Raw genomic sequence first — 13,244 nt, forward strand, 5'->3', positions numbered from 1 at the left:
CATTTATAAGGTAGAAATATGACCGGTTTCCTTTGTTCCTTTATAACTCAACTTCCCATCAAAGTAAGAGTTAATTTAATAGGAAACCACTTCGGATTAAATAATCTACTAACTTTAGGAGTCTAATAAATACTCATATGTGCCATGTCATGTGAGACATTAAATTCTTACATTCTCCCACTTGGCCCATATGACTAATATTGTTTTAGACTCAATGAGGTTAACATTAGGTGCACAAAATTTTAATTCATCCTTACTTTAATTTGGTAATCCTAAATACCATAATTAAACAACCTACTAGTGTGAGTCATGGCGGTTGTACATCAAAAGACGACATAGTCCCTTCCATGGACCACAACACTAGCAACCTGTTCAATCATGGTTCATAAATGAGAAGTGTCTAAAAAACGGTCCACAAATATGTCTTTTTTCAAAGACTATTCCTGTTGTCATTCATCCAATCTTATATGTACGTATAAAATGGAAAACAGGAAAATCAGAAGCATATTTAATGAGATCTCAAAAGTGTCTAATAACATATATAAACATTATGCAATCCATAAACATTATGGGCACTATGGGTTACAATCAAGACTCATTATGTTAACATGTTCCTTAAATGTCTTTGTTGGTAACCTTTTAATGGATTTGCAATCATGAGCTCTTTATTAATATGTTCTATAGGCACTCGCTGTTTCTGAATTTTCTACATAATGACAAAATATTTAAGCTTCATATGCTTATAACGCCTTTAGAATATTTGTCGTTCTTGGAGAAAAACATAAATGTAGAATTATTACAATAAATTCTCAGCGACTTGGCATTAATGTTGACAATTCCAAGTCCTGAGACAAAGTTCTGCAACCATAATAAATGAAATGTGGCCTCAAAGCATGCCACAAATTCAGTAGAGTCTGAATTAGAGTAATCAATCATCTCTAAATGATTAGACCTCTTAAAAATGAGCATAAAATCTTTTATTCCTCACAAGTACCTCATCAATTCTTTGTAGCTTTCTCATTTTAGGATCATTTTGGTATCTACCCAACATACCAACTGCAAAATTGACTTCTGGTCTAATACAAGTCTATGCATACATCAGGTTTCTTATAGTAGAAGCGTAAGGTTTCCATCATTTTTCGACATTGCATAAGACTAAACTTATCCCTTTTCCTGAATTTGAGCAGCACTACTTGAATAGTTCTCCATGCCAAATCTCTCTAAAACTCTTTCAATATATCGTTATTGAGATAACCCTAACAAACTACGTGATCGATCTTGAAATATTTATATTCCTATCACATAGGTTGTCTCACCCATATCTTTCATTTCATAGTTCTTAGAGAGAAATTTCTTGGTTTTGTGCAGCAAACCAAGATCACTACTAGCAAGCAAAATGTCGTCAACATATAGAATCAGGAACAAAAACTTGCTACCACTAATCTTCAAGTATTTACATAGATCAACAATGTTTTCCTTAAAATTGAAGGAAGTAATCAGGTCATTGAACTTAAGATACCATTGCGTGAAAGATTGTTTAAGTCCATATATTGACTTATTTAATTTGCAAACCATGTGCTCTATTTCCTTTATTGAGAAGCGTTCAGGTTGGTCCATATAGACTTCCTCCTTTAAACTTCTATTCATTTGGTACAACTCTAAATCATAATGAGCTACCAAAGCCATAATGATTCTAAGTGAGTCCTTGGATACGGGAAAGAAAGACACCTTATAATTAATGCCTCCTTTTTGAGTTAAAACCTTTGCCCACAAGCTTGCCTTTATGTCGTTCAATATTGCCATGGGAGTCGCACTTGGTCTTGAAGACCCATTTACACCTGACTATCTTATATTCTTCAAGCAATTCAACGATGTCATAGACTTTACTTTGGTCGATTGATTTCAACTCATCATTCATGGCATCAATGCATTTAACTAAATCATTAATTTCTATGGCTTATGAAAATGAAACCAGGTCCTTATTCATCCCTATATCAAAATTAGATTCCTGTAAATAAACCACATAATCATTTGAAATGACGAATCTTTGTTTTCTTTCCGACCTCATTAACGCTATTTCTTTTGATTTTTCTATAATTGGTGATAATCTCATCATGGAGTGACCAATCATTAACTTATTATTCCACGTTTGTCAAATGATTATACAACTCTAGAATCAACTTCTTTAGAAATTATGGGTAGTGGGACTTGTACCCTAACATTCTTGAATAACCACATTTTGTAGTTTATTTCTCCCACTGATTTCACCATTCTCAAGAAGTTGGGCATTACCGGTTTCAACAATTTTCGTACTATATGTAGGTCTTTAAAATCTATACCCTTTGAATTTTTCTTGATAATCAATAAAGTAACTACTAATTGTTTTGAAATCCAATTTTCTTTCATGTGGATTGTAAATTCTAGCCTCCTCTAGACAACCCCAAACATGTAGGTGCCTTCAGTCTACTGTTCAAAAGGAGTCTATAAAACTACTTTAGTAGAAAATCTATCTAATAAATATAATGCGGTCTTAAGGGCTTCCAACCACAATGAAATGGGTAAAGAGAAATTACTAACCATATCCATTAGAGTACGATTATGCCATTTAGCTACTTCATTATGTTGAGACGTACCTAGTATAGTGTAATGTGTACAAATGCCATACTTTTCAAAGAGTTTAGCAAATGGGGTAGGCATTGACCCGATCCATCATAGCTTCCATAATACTCACCACCGCTATCTAATTTGACAACCTTTACCCTTCTATCTAATTGTCTTTTAACCTCAATAATGTATACCTTGAAGTCATCCACTACCTGAGATTCTTTTATTCAACAAATAGATATAACTGTAATGTAAAAAGTCATTAATAAAAGTAATAAAATACTTTTCTCTACCAAAAAATGGTGAGTCAAAAAGACATTTCATTAACGAGGCTATGTTTAGTTCAACTTTTGCAGGTCATTGAGAGAAAACTACGATCTTTAGTGTGAAAATCGTAAAGAAGTTGAAGAAGAGCATCTCTGGAAGTGCGCTCGAGCACACTCGTGTAATCACCCAAACTTGCAGCGCCTAACTGCTGCGCCGCAGAGCCCTGACCCATGCTCGAGTGCACTCGAGCGCACATATTGTGCAATCGAGTGCACCCGTGCTGACCTGTTAGTGTTGAAGCCCTAGGTTTTAGTATTTATATCACTTTTTCTTTTGTAAAACACACGTTGGGAGGCGTCGTAGAAAGCATATTTTTGACTTTTTGTTGTTCTAGGGCTTTTGCTACATTTCTCTTTGTAAGTTTTACGTTTCTTATGGTTTTAATTCATTTTGATATGAGTTTTGTAATCATGAGAGGTTAAAACCTTCAACTAAGGTTGAAGATGAAGCTTCGTCATTGATAAACCAACACATTCTTGTCATTTTATTTATACAATTCCGATGTTTAATCAAATTGTTGTTCGAATTCAATTCAATTGCTTGATTAATTTCATTTGATTGAATGTTGTGTCTTTTATTCATAAAAAGTTTGATATTCGTTGTGTTTCATCCATGGATACATCGAATGATTCGATTGAGAACGGATATCCATTGTGATTCGTATATCAAATGGATACAGTGGATGATTTGATCTCAATTGGATATTCGTTGTGATTCGTTTAACGGTTGGATTCATCGAATGATTTAATATGCATTTTTACAAACTTTGAACAATGTATAAAACCTATTGTTTGTCGGTTGTATGTATAAAATGCAAGAATGTGTTGTTTGATTTGGCGAGGTGGATTCCGAAAACCTTAGTGTTTTTCCATTAATTGTTTTTAATCATTTTATTTTGTTTATTTTAATTTTGCACAACAAAATCACTCGAACACACAACTCCTTATAGTTCAACCTCACACTTGCACACACTTTATTACACACGACTCGTGCGCTTATGAGTTATTTAAATTTGCACACAACTTGTTCAATTTAGTAGATAGATGTGTCATTTCAAGGATATGCTCATGCATCCCCATTTCTACCATTAAATTTCATGGTAGTAAGTTCAGCCATCAATGTCATAACAAGGGTCTAGTTAGCTGAACCAAAACGTTCTTCCCTTGTTAGGAAGTAATTACTTAATATTATTTGCTATGCTCATTCACTTAAACATAATGCTCAATCTATCGAGACTTGTATACAGTCTTTTCTTCCGCACTGCTTGAATCAGTAATAGTAAACGATTTCTCAGTTTGGAGTACCAAATAAGGTGAAACTGAACTTGTTCAAACTAGTCTAAGAAATTTGTTCCACAACAGATGAAGTATGCAAATGTAGTGAAATATGACTAACACTTCAATTAAATAAATGCTCACTACATTAATGCTTTAAGTTATCAAACATAAAATAATTTTCAACGAACAATAAGTAGCACTACCACAATTCACCTTTGGGTGAAAATTACGATATACTAAAAATTTAATCATTATGGTGATTCCCTTTCACCTATAAGAATAATTAATAATGTATCCATAAATAGAAACCAGATATGAATCTGGAGAGGAGGGTGCTCACCCTCCTCCCCCTCCCCCCTCTACCCCTCTTTTATTCTCCCCCTCCCCTCTTGCTTGTCTTTCCCTTGGTTTTTTTTTTTTTTTTTTTTAATTTTTAATTTTTTATTATGTTTTGTTGGTGTCTTCCGGCCATAAAGCAGCAACTCCGGCCTCTTTCGTCCGCCCTCCAACCATGGGAGCTTGGATATTTACACTACTTAGCATTGTTAAACATGTCCCATAACTTTCTGTCTACCTTGATCCCATCCACTTTTAATGAAATGTTAAGCTTGACATCCGTGGACATATCATACAATAATTTGGAGGAACCTCTTCCTAACAACAAAGCTTTCAGCAGGGCACAAATAGCAGCACTAGAACATAACAGAGGCTTGTGTGGCAACAACACTGGTTTGCAGGCTTGCCCTATTTGTTGAGCAAAAGACCTGGTGGAAAGATGAACCTCCGAGCTGCGATTTTGATCACAGTCTCTCTTTTGGGTGCCCTATTTCTTTTATATATCATTGCAGGAATATACTGTGTTGGTTTCAAAAAAGTGAGAAAGATAGATGATGAGCCAAGGGATACAGAAAATGAAAATATGTTTGTGATATGGAGCTATGATGGGAAAATAGCACATCAAAGCATTGTTGAAGCAACAGAGGCATTCAACTCAAGATATAGCATTGGAGAGGGGGGATGTGGAAGAGTTTATAGAGTTGAGTTGCCAAACGATCAAGTTGCTGCTGTGAAGAAACTTCACCAATCAGAGGATGTCATAATGGCTAACCTAAAAGCCTTTACCAGTGAGATTACTGCTTTAACAGAAGTAAGACACCAGAATATTGTAAAGCTTCACGGGTTTTGTTCACATGCAAGATACTCATATTTGGTGTATGAGTTCTTGGAAGGGGGAAGCTTGAGAAAGATATTGAGCAATGAGGTTAAGGCAATGGAATTGGACTGGATTAGGAGGGTGAAAGTTGTAAGAGGTGTTGCCAGAGCTTTATCCTACATGCACCACGACTGCTCACCTCCTGTTATTCATCGAGACATATCAAGCAATAACATACTGCTAGATTTGGACAATGAAGCCCACGTCTCTAACTTCGGCACAACAAGGATTTTAAAGCCTAACTCATCCAATTGCACATCATATGCAGGCACCCTCGGGTATTCAGCTCCAGGTAAGCTTTGTCCTCACTAGTTGCTACTCACTCATAAAGCATGCTCTCTCTAAATGGTATGAAGCATTTCGGGATAAACCTAATAATAAAACCGTGCGGGATTGACCCAAAGCGGACAATATCATATCCATATATACCATTTGCTAATATCTTCTTTGCAGAGTTTGCTTACACAACGGAAGTGAACGAGAAGTGCGATGTTTACAGCTTTGGGATGGTAGCATTGGAAGTGATAATGGGAAGGCATCCAGGCAGCTTCATCTCCACCATATCGTCGTGATCATCATCATCGACAATTTCCCATCAAATCACACTGAAGGAAGTGTTGGACCAACGCCTCTCACCTCCAAGAGGTTGAGTAACCGAGGAAGTGCTATCCATTGCAAAGATAGCATTTGCTTGCCTAAATGCCAGTCAGCAGTAGAGGCCGACAATGCAACAAGTCTCTCAAAAGCTATCAACAAGTAGGCCTCCTCTGTCAGAGCCACTAGACGTCATTACATTAGGACAATTGTTGGATATCACAACTTTAACTCTCTGAACGACAATATGATCAAAATGCATTCTATTCCACCAGTTATTAATTAACATCCTAGTGCTGTTTCTTTTTATATTCTTGTTTTTGATCTTTCCTTCTACCCTTTTCTTTCTAGACACTTATCAGGGGATCCAAACATATCTTAGCTACCCCACTTCAACTTTAATATCTACACAATCCGAACATGCGTATTACTATAACATCTTCAAATCATATCCTAATTCAAAAGATGAGACATCTTTCTTCTGGTTCATTTCCTATATTTAACAAATTTTAATAATAAGGATAGTGGTCATATTCATTAGGATCAGAAACGTCGGGCTGCATTTTGAGAAATTTTCATATATATGGACAGTTTTAAAGGATAATGTATTGGATAAAGAAAATAAAAAACAATGATTTAGGTGGTTCAGTTTATAACTTACATTCACCGAATAAAAGACCAAATAGCTACATTTTACTCTTATTACTCGGATAATTGACGAGAATTGTACTGCTTCCTGAAGTATAAGTTTCTAATGAAATGTTGAGCACCTCGAGGTCGAGCTTCTTCAAAATAGGTTTGGGAGAGGCCCAAGAGTCGCTATTATTGCAAACTACTTCAAACCATGGATCAACGAAGCAACCATCTCCCATTCCAAAAGGGTATGTGATGTTAATGGAATAAGATCTTCTCTAGTCCAAAATGGACTGGAGAATATCCAATTCATGGCTAGGATTTCTTCTTAGAAATCCTAAAGCCACAAATAGGACACTTGTCCACTAACCAAAAATAATAATAAAATATTATTTTAGATTTAAATAAAAGTAAAAAATAAAATTATAAAATATTAAGGGGTGGCCGGACCACCCGAGTTGGGGGATGGGGTGGCTTTGGCCACCCCAGACCGCCATGGCCCTTGGGGGTGGCCGGACCACCGCCAATGTCTATGGGGGTGGCTGAACCAGCCCTAAGGGCCATGGGGGTGGCTTCAGCCACCACAAACGGCTGGTCTGTGGTGGCTGAAGCCACCCCCAAGCCCAACGGCGGTGGTCTAGCCACCCCCAAAGGGCTAACCAACTTTTATTTTTTTTATTTTTTTATTATTTTTTTAGATTTGGCCCTCCAAGGGCCAACGATTTTTTTTTTTTTTTTTTAAGAATTGGCTGGGGTTGCCGAAGCCACCCCAGCCCCCAACTGGGGTGGTCTTGCCACCCCTAATGGGGTGGCCAACTTCCCCTTAATATTTTATAATTTTGTTTTTTATTTTTATCTAAATCTAAAATAATATTTTATTATTATTTTTGGTTAGTGGACAAGTGTCCTATTTATAGCTTTAGGATTTTTAAAAAGAAATCCTAGCCATGAATTGAATATTCTCAAGTCTATTTTGGACTGGAGAAGATCATATTCCGATGTTAACACCCCCACAGCTTGCTTCACATGAACCATTAATTGCTAAACCCGCAGCTGCTTGTACAAATATTGCATCAATTGAAAACAATAGCAAAATTATCTGAAATATAATTTGCAGTTGCACCACCATCTCTCTCTCTCTTTCTTTCTTTCTAGGATAGTGATGAGTTGGCTTGTGAGTGAAGCAGCAAAGCCCAAGCCCCCGGGGCCCGCCTTTTATAACGCCATTATCTTCCTTCTAAAAGTTGCCAAGAAATTGTATGGAAGTTGCCAACAAGACCAAGCTGTACGTCTTTTTCTGGACTAGTTTGTGCTTGCTGCGCATGAACATAGCATCCATGATTGAACTCTCATAAATTACCAGGAAAATGATCCCATATATATGGATGCTCCACAATTGTTACTTTTTGGGCGCATACGTCTTATATTATATATCCGCAACAATCAATTACTAGAAGGCCTCATGAGGATGAGTATAATTTCTATAAGGAGGTGGTATAAACTACCTTCTTTATGCCCACCAATAAGAAGCTGGCACCTAGGATTATTGCACAAACCCAAATAAGAACAAAAACACCAAATTATTTAGGTTTATTCAATTTTTTTTTTTTTTTAAGAATATCTGCAGCCACCACCTCCGCCCATGGGGTGGCTCACCGACCACCCCATGGCCTGGTGGTGGCCCGCGCTGCCACCCTAGCCCAAGGGGTGGCTCAACGGCCACCCCATATGGGCTGGGGATGGCTTGCCGGCCACCTCGTATGGGCTGGGGGTGGGCGCGCGAGCAACCCCTAGGCGATGGGGTGGCCAGTGGGGGATGGGGTGGCCACCCAGCCACCCCGTCAATTTTTGTTTTTTTTTTTTTTTTTAAAAAAAAAAGGATTTTTTAGGGTTTAGGTGGATTAATCTGGTACGAGAGTATTTTTTTTCTTAAATTTAAGTTTATTCTAAAATGCTGAGGTGTCACTTGATGAGTGGTGGGCACAAAGGGGTGTGTTTACACCACCCCCTTATAGAAGTCACTCTCTTTGATTTATTAGATACTAACATTGTTTGTCTCGCATGTAAGATATTAACGAATGCGAGGGCCCAATCCCTTGTTCCCTGTAAAATACAGTCGGGACTAGTGGGAGTGTCCAGTACTGCTGTGAAAATACTTATGGGTATTACGCTTGTAGGACAAGTTGCCCCACCAAGTCTCCTCTGCGTAAAGGAAAAGTGGCCACGATAGGTATGTTTACGTTTTTTTTCTTTTTTTTCTAATTTTAAAACATGTTTTGAGAAAATAAAAAATAAAAAATTTGAGCACATATTTTGAAAAAAAAATAAAAGGATCAAAATAGGCTCATCATGACCATTACGTTTCTAAGACTTATGCCACCCGGTTATACTCCTTGTAAAGTGCTTATAGTGTGCCAAGGCTTCGTACAAGGAGAATATGGGCCGATGGATCTTGGCACGTTGACTTGGCGAGATTGCCCATTTCCAGTTCTTCAGAGTCTGGCGGTGGCTAGAGATCGCATGTTTAGGAAGGAATGCCCCACTACCTTCCTTCCTCGCCCAGCTGCTAAAGGTGATTAGGTTCCTCCGGCTAATGTTCCTGTGGATTTTGTGGATCTTGATAGTGACGACGACATTTGAGGCCTCTTTTTGTGTATTTCTTTCTTTGTGCTTTCCTACAAGTCTTTGTATCTGCACTTTTTCTGAGTTTAAAAGTAAAAACTTCATTCTTTATGTGTGTGAGAGAGGGCTTCTCAATTTAATATGAGAGTTGAACATCGTGAAACCATTCTGCATGGAGATTCAGTATTTAGGCTACCCGGACACTGTTTTAATTAGTTGTATAGGAGACTACCATTGTGTGTAAATGGGGTATACTACTATCAACCCAAGCGGGATGTTGGCCTTTTGACTTTTCCGTTGTTTGAACAGAGGCATTTTAATTTGTTCTTGGTGGGCTACCAAGACATTGTTTTAACTAGTTGCATAAAGGAGTACCATTTTGCGAACGGGGTATACCCTTACCAACCCGGGCGGGATGTTGGCTCATCACCGTTTTGTGGTTTCACGTATGTGGAGCTGCATTTCACATGCATACCTTTCCTTTGTAGGATCGTTGAGTGGTCTACTTGGAGGAGTTCTTGGGACATTGTCCCTGGATTATCGAGTGTTCTTGGGACCGTTGACTCTCTAATGCTTAAGTCAGTACGGGTGTATAGAATTCATAATGGGAAATTAAATAAGGAAATAATTTCAAGTTAATCACCTTGATTCACTTTGTTTTGCCACCTTTGACGCTCATGGTTTGGTTCTTTTCGCTTCCTTTGTTGTTCATGTTAGCTTAATTAGGAGGTAAGTAGTAAATTTATACATGGTTCATACCTGAGTGGTCTTGTTGGCGCCCCTTTCATTCGTTCTATTGATAGTAATATTGGAGATGTTCCGTGTTTCCAGGGATGGGCTAATGGTTTCCCTTCTAGTGTTTCAAGGTGGTAAGTTCCTGGTCACTTGCAATCCTTCTCTCGGTAGGGACCTTCCCAAGATGGACTGATAAGTACCAAATGTTACACATTCAAGCCCCTTAACTCGCATATGTTAATTCCTTAACGTTATTATTTGTTTGATTTTGTTTTGGTTTTAGTGTTTTCAGGTTCTTAGGGAGAATATAAGAAAAACCATTTAATTTGGGCTTAAAATGCACTTTGGGGAGCATTGGCAGCAAATTTGGATCAAGCGATGATTCACACCTGACGAGTCCTACTAAAAAGGCCATATCTAGAGTTTCAAAACTCTGATTGGAGCAAGCTTTGTGGCATTGGAAAGCTAACTAAAAGATGTACAAAGTCCAGTTTCACTAGAGTTGGCTAATTCCAATGTTTAAGTGGTCAAAAGAGGCTCTGTTTGCAAGCCATCCGAAAGATGAACTTCCCGTCCAAACGGAGGTGCGCTCGAGGGTGATCGAACGCACCAGAATTGCCATTGAGCACACCAGACATGCGATCGAGCGCACTCGGGTTTCCAGGACACGCAGGGATTCCAAACCCACCTGAGAAAGGGTTTTCAGTCTCTACTTGGACTGGGAGACTGGCCTACGATTTTCCTAGGGTTTCTAGGGCTTCTAGGGCTCTCTGAATCCCTACAAATAGGCCTCTAAACATTGAAGAAAGACACCACTACCTCGGGCAAAAATTCAGCAAATAGTTCTTGGAGGCTTAGCAGAGTCATGAGCGGTTAAACCCCATAGTGGGGTATCAATGTATCCCTATCCAAGCACATTGGTTTGCTTGTATTTAAACTTATAGATTTTCAATTCATGCATGTTGATTATATAATTATGAGAATTGCTACAATTTAATTTTGTTTTTAATGTTTAAATGCAATTGTTCTTAAATTCGAAAATCAATATTTGTGAAATTCTTATCTTGTCTTAGAAAGTCTTTTACTTTTATTGAACTCAAATCATTCTTATTTTCTGTGATGATGGGGATGATGATTATACAACGGTTTTAACTAACATATAATCAAAAGGGTTAGATAGGCCATACCTAAGGAAGACGGGTCGTACCATATCTTAGTGGTTAGGTGGACGATCCATGCCTACCAAAGATGGGTGATACTTACTCTCTTGATTATATGTACGCTATTAAAGAATTATATAATCCATACCAAAGGAAGACAGGTCGTACCACATCTTAGTGGTTAGGTGGATGATCCGTGCCAACCAAAGATGGATTATACTTATTCTTTAATAAGATATTTTCTTGTTTAGTTATACCATGCATAGAATGAATTTATTGATTAAATATGATTAACCATTGTTGTGCGGATGGAGGTGAAGTCAATACCCTACACTCTCTCTTATATTCAAATTCTCTTTTATTTTCATGCACTTTAGTTACAAAACAATTCAATCATCTTTTAAATTAAGTTACTTTTAATCTTCATAAACTTGATAACAACACCCTTACAGTCCTTGAGGTTCGACACTGTCTCTATAGCCTTATCCTACAAAGATTCGTATTATTGCGACTGGTATTTTATCATTGATTATTTTTGCTTTGAAAACACCACATCATTTTTTGGGACCCAACTTACCGTCGACTGGGTCGTTCATTGGAGGCAGCATTTTTCTTAGAACAAGGTTTCCCCTTTTGAAATCACTGTGTTTGACCTTCTGATTATAGTATTTTGCAGTGGTCTGTTGATAGGCTGCTATGTGCATGGCGGCCTGTGTCCTTCTTTCATCTAGTATATCCAGATTCTCCCTTAAATTTTGACTGTTTTCTTCCTCATTGAAGTAGGCTTGCCTGTGACTTGGCATGCCTATGTCACCTAGAATCATTGCTTCACTTCCAAATGCTAGGGCAAATGGAGTGTCTCCAGTTGCTGTTCTCGTGGTCGTTTGATAAGCCCACAGTACCTCTGGTAATTCTTCTTCCCCTAGACCCTTGGCTTTGTCTAACCTTCTCTTTATCATTCTGAAGATTGTTTTGTTTGTTGCTTCGACTTGCCCATTGGCTTGGGGGTGTGCTGGTTAAGAGTAATAGTTATGTATACCCAGTTCCGAACACTAGTCTCTGGTGGGTTATCGAATTACTTACTGTTATTCGAAACAATCGACTGTGGGATGCCAACTACAAACCACTAATCTTCACATGAAGTGTTCAATCTTCTTTTTAGTTATTGTAGCTAGTGCTTTCACCTCTGCCCATTTGGTGAAGTAGTTGACTACTACCACAGCAAACTTGACTCCCCATTTTCCTAGTGGCAAGGGTCAGACAATATCCACTTCCCACTGGGCAAACAGCCATAGAGTAAATATGGACGTATGATCTTCTTGCGGACTCTGAGGGACGTTGGCGAATTGCTGGCATTTTTTGACCTTGTCGTGTGCATCTTGGGCCATGGTGGGCTAGTAGTATCCTACCCTCAAGGCTTTGTGGTGAGGGATCTTCTTCCCTAATGGTTCCCACATATGCCTTCATGAATCTCTCTTAAGACGTAGTCTACTTCCCCATCTGACAGACATCGCAACAGCGGATGTATAAAACTTCATTTGTACAAAATGACATTTTGGATCGTGTATCTAGCAGCTCGGCACCAAACTGCTTTGGCCTCTTTTGGGTCTTCTAGGAGTCCTCCATTTGTCAAATATTTCACAACAGGTTTTTTCCAACTTATATCATTTATTGACATCACATACCTGGGGTTTGGTGATCTTCAATAGGTAATGTTTTCAGCTTTCCCTGAGGTGGTTCAATGTTTGAAGTGGCAAGGCGTGCTAACTGGTCCGCTTTAACGTTGTACTCTTTTGAGACTTGCTGGATTTGAAATTTTGCAAATGTGTCCTTTGCAGCTAGGGCTTTCTGAAAATACTTTTTTTTTTTATCTTCTCTCCTTTTGCTTTATATTCGCCTATCATTTGTCCGACCACTAGTTGGTAGTCACTTTGTACACTTACATTGCTGGCTCGCAATTGCTTCGCTAGGTGAAGCCCGGCTATGAGTGCTTCATATTCAGCTTCGTTGTTGGTAGCCTGAAACTTGAACTTGAGAGTGTGTTGGTATGTGATGCTGCTGGGTGTTTTGATGACAATT

The 13,244-nt window shown here is 38.2% G+C and overlaps 1 protein-coding gene across 1 annotated transcript; it reads left to right on the plus strand.

Moving 5' to 3' along the window:
• Positions 1-4,807: 4,807 nt before the first annotated feature.
• On the plus strand, positions 4,808-5,993 carry LOC132178168 (MDIS1-interacting receptor like kinase 2-like). The gene is made up of 3 exons (XM_059590620.1): positions 4,808-4,937; positions 5,057-5,713; positions 5,875-5,993. The coding sequence occupies exons 1-3, from the start codon at positions 4,808-4,810 to the stop codon at positions 5,991-5,993; spliced, it is 906 nt and encodes a 301-aa protein (XP_059446603.1).
• Positions 5,994-13,244: the final 7,251 nt, after the last annotated feature.

Source organism: Corylus avellana, chromosome ca4 (assembly GCF_901000735.1).
Source record: "Corylus avellana chromosome ca4, CavTom2PMs-1.0".
NCBI classification, from domain to species: Eukaryota; Viridiplantae; Streptophyta; class Magnoliopsida; order Fagales; family Betulaceae; genus Corylus; species Corylus avellana.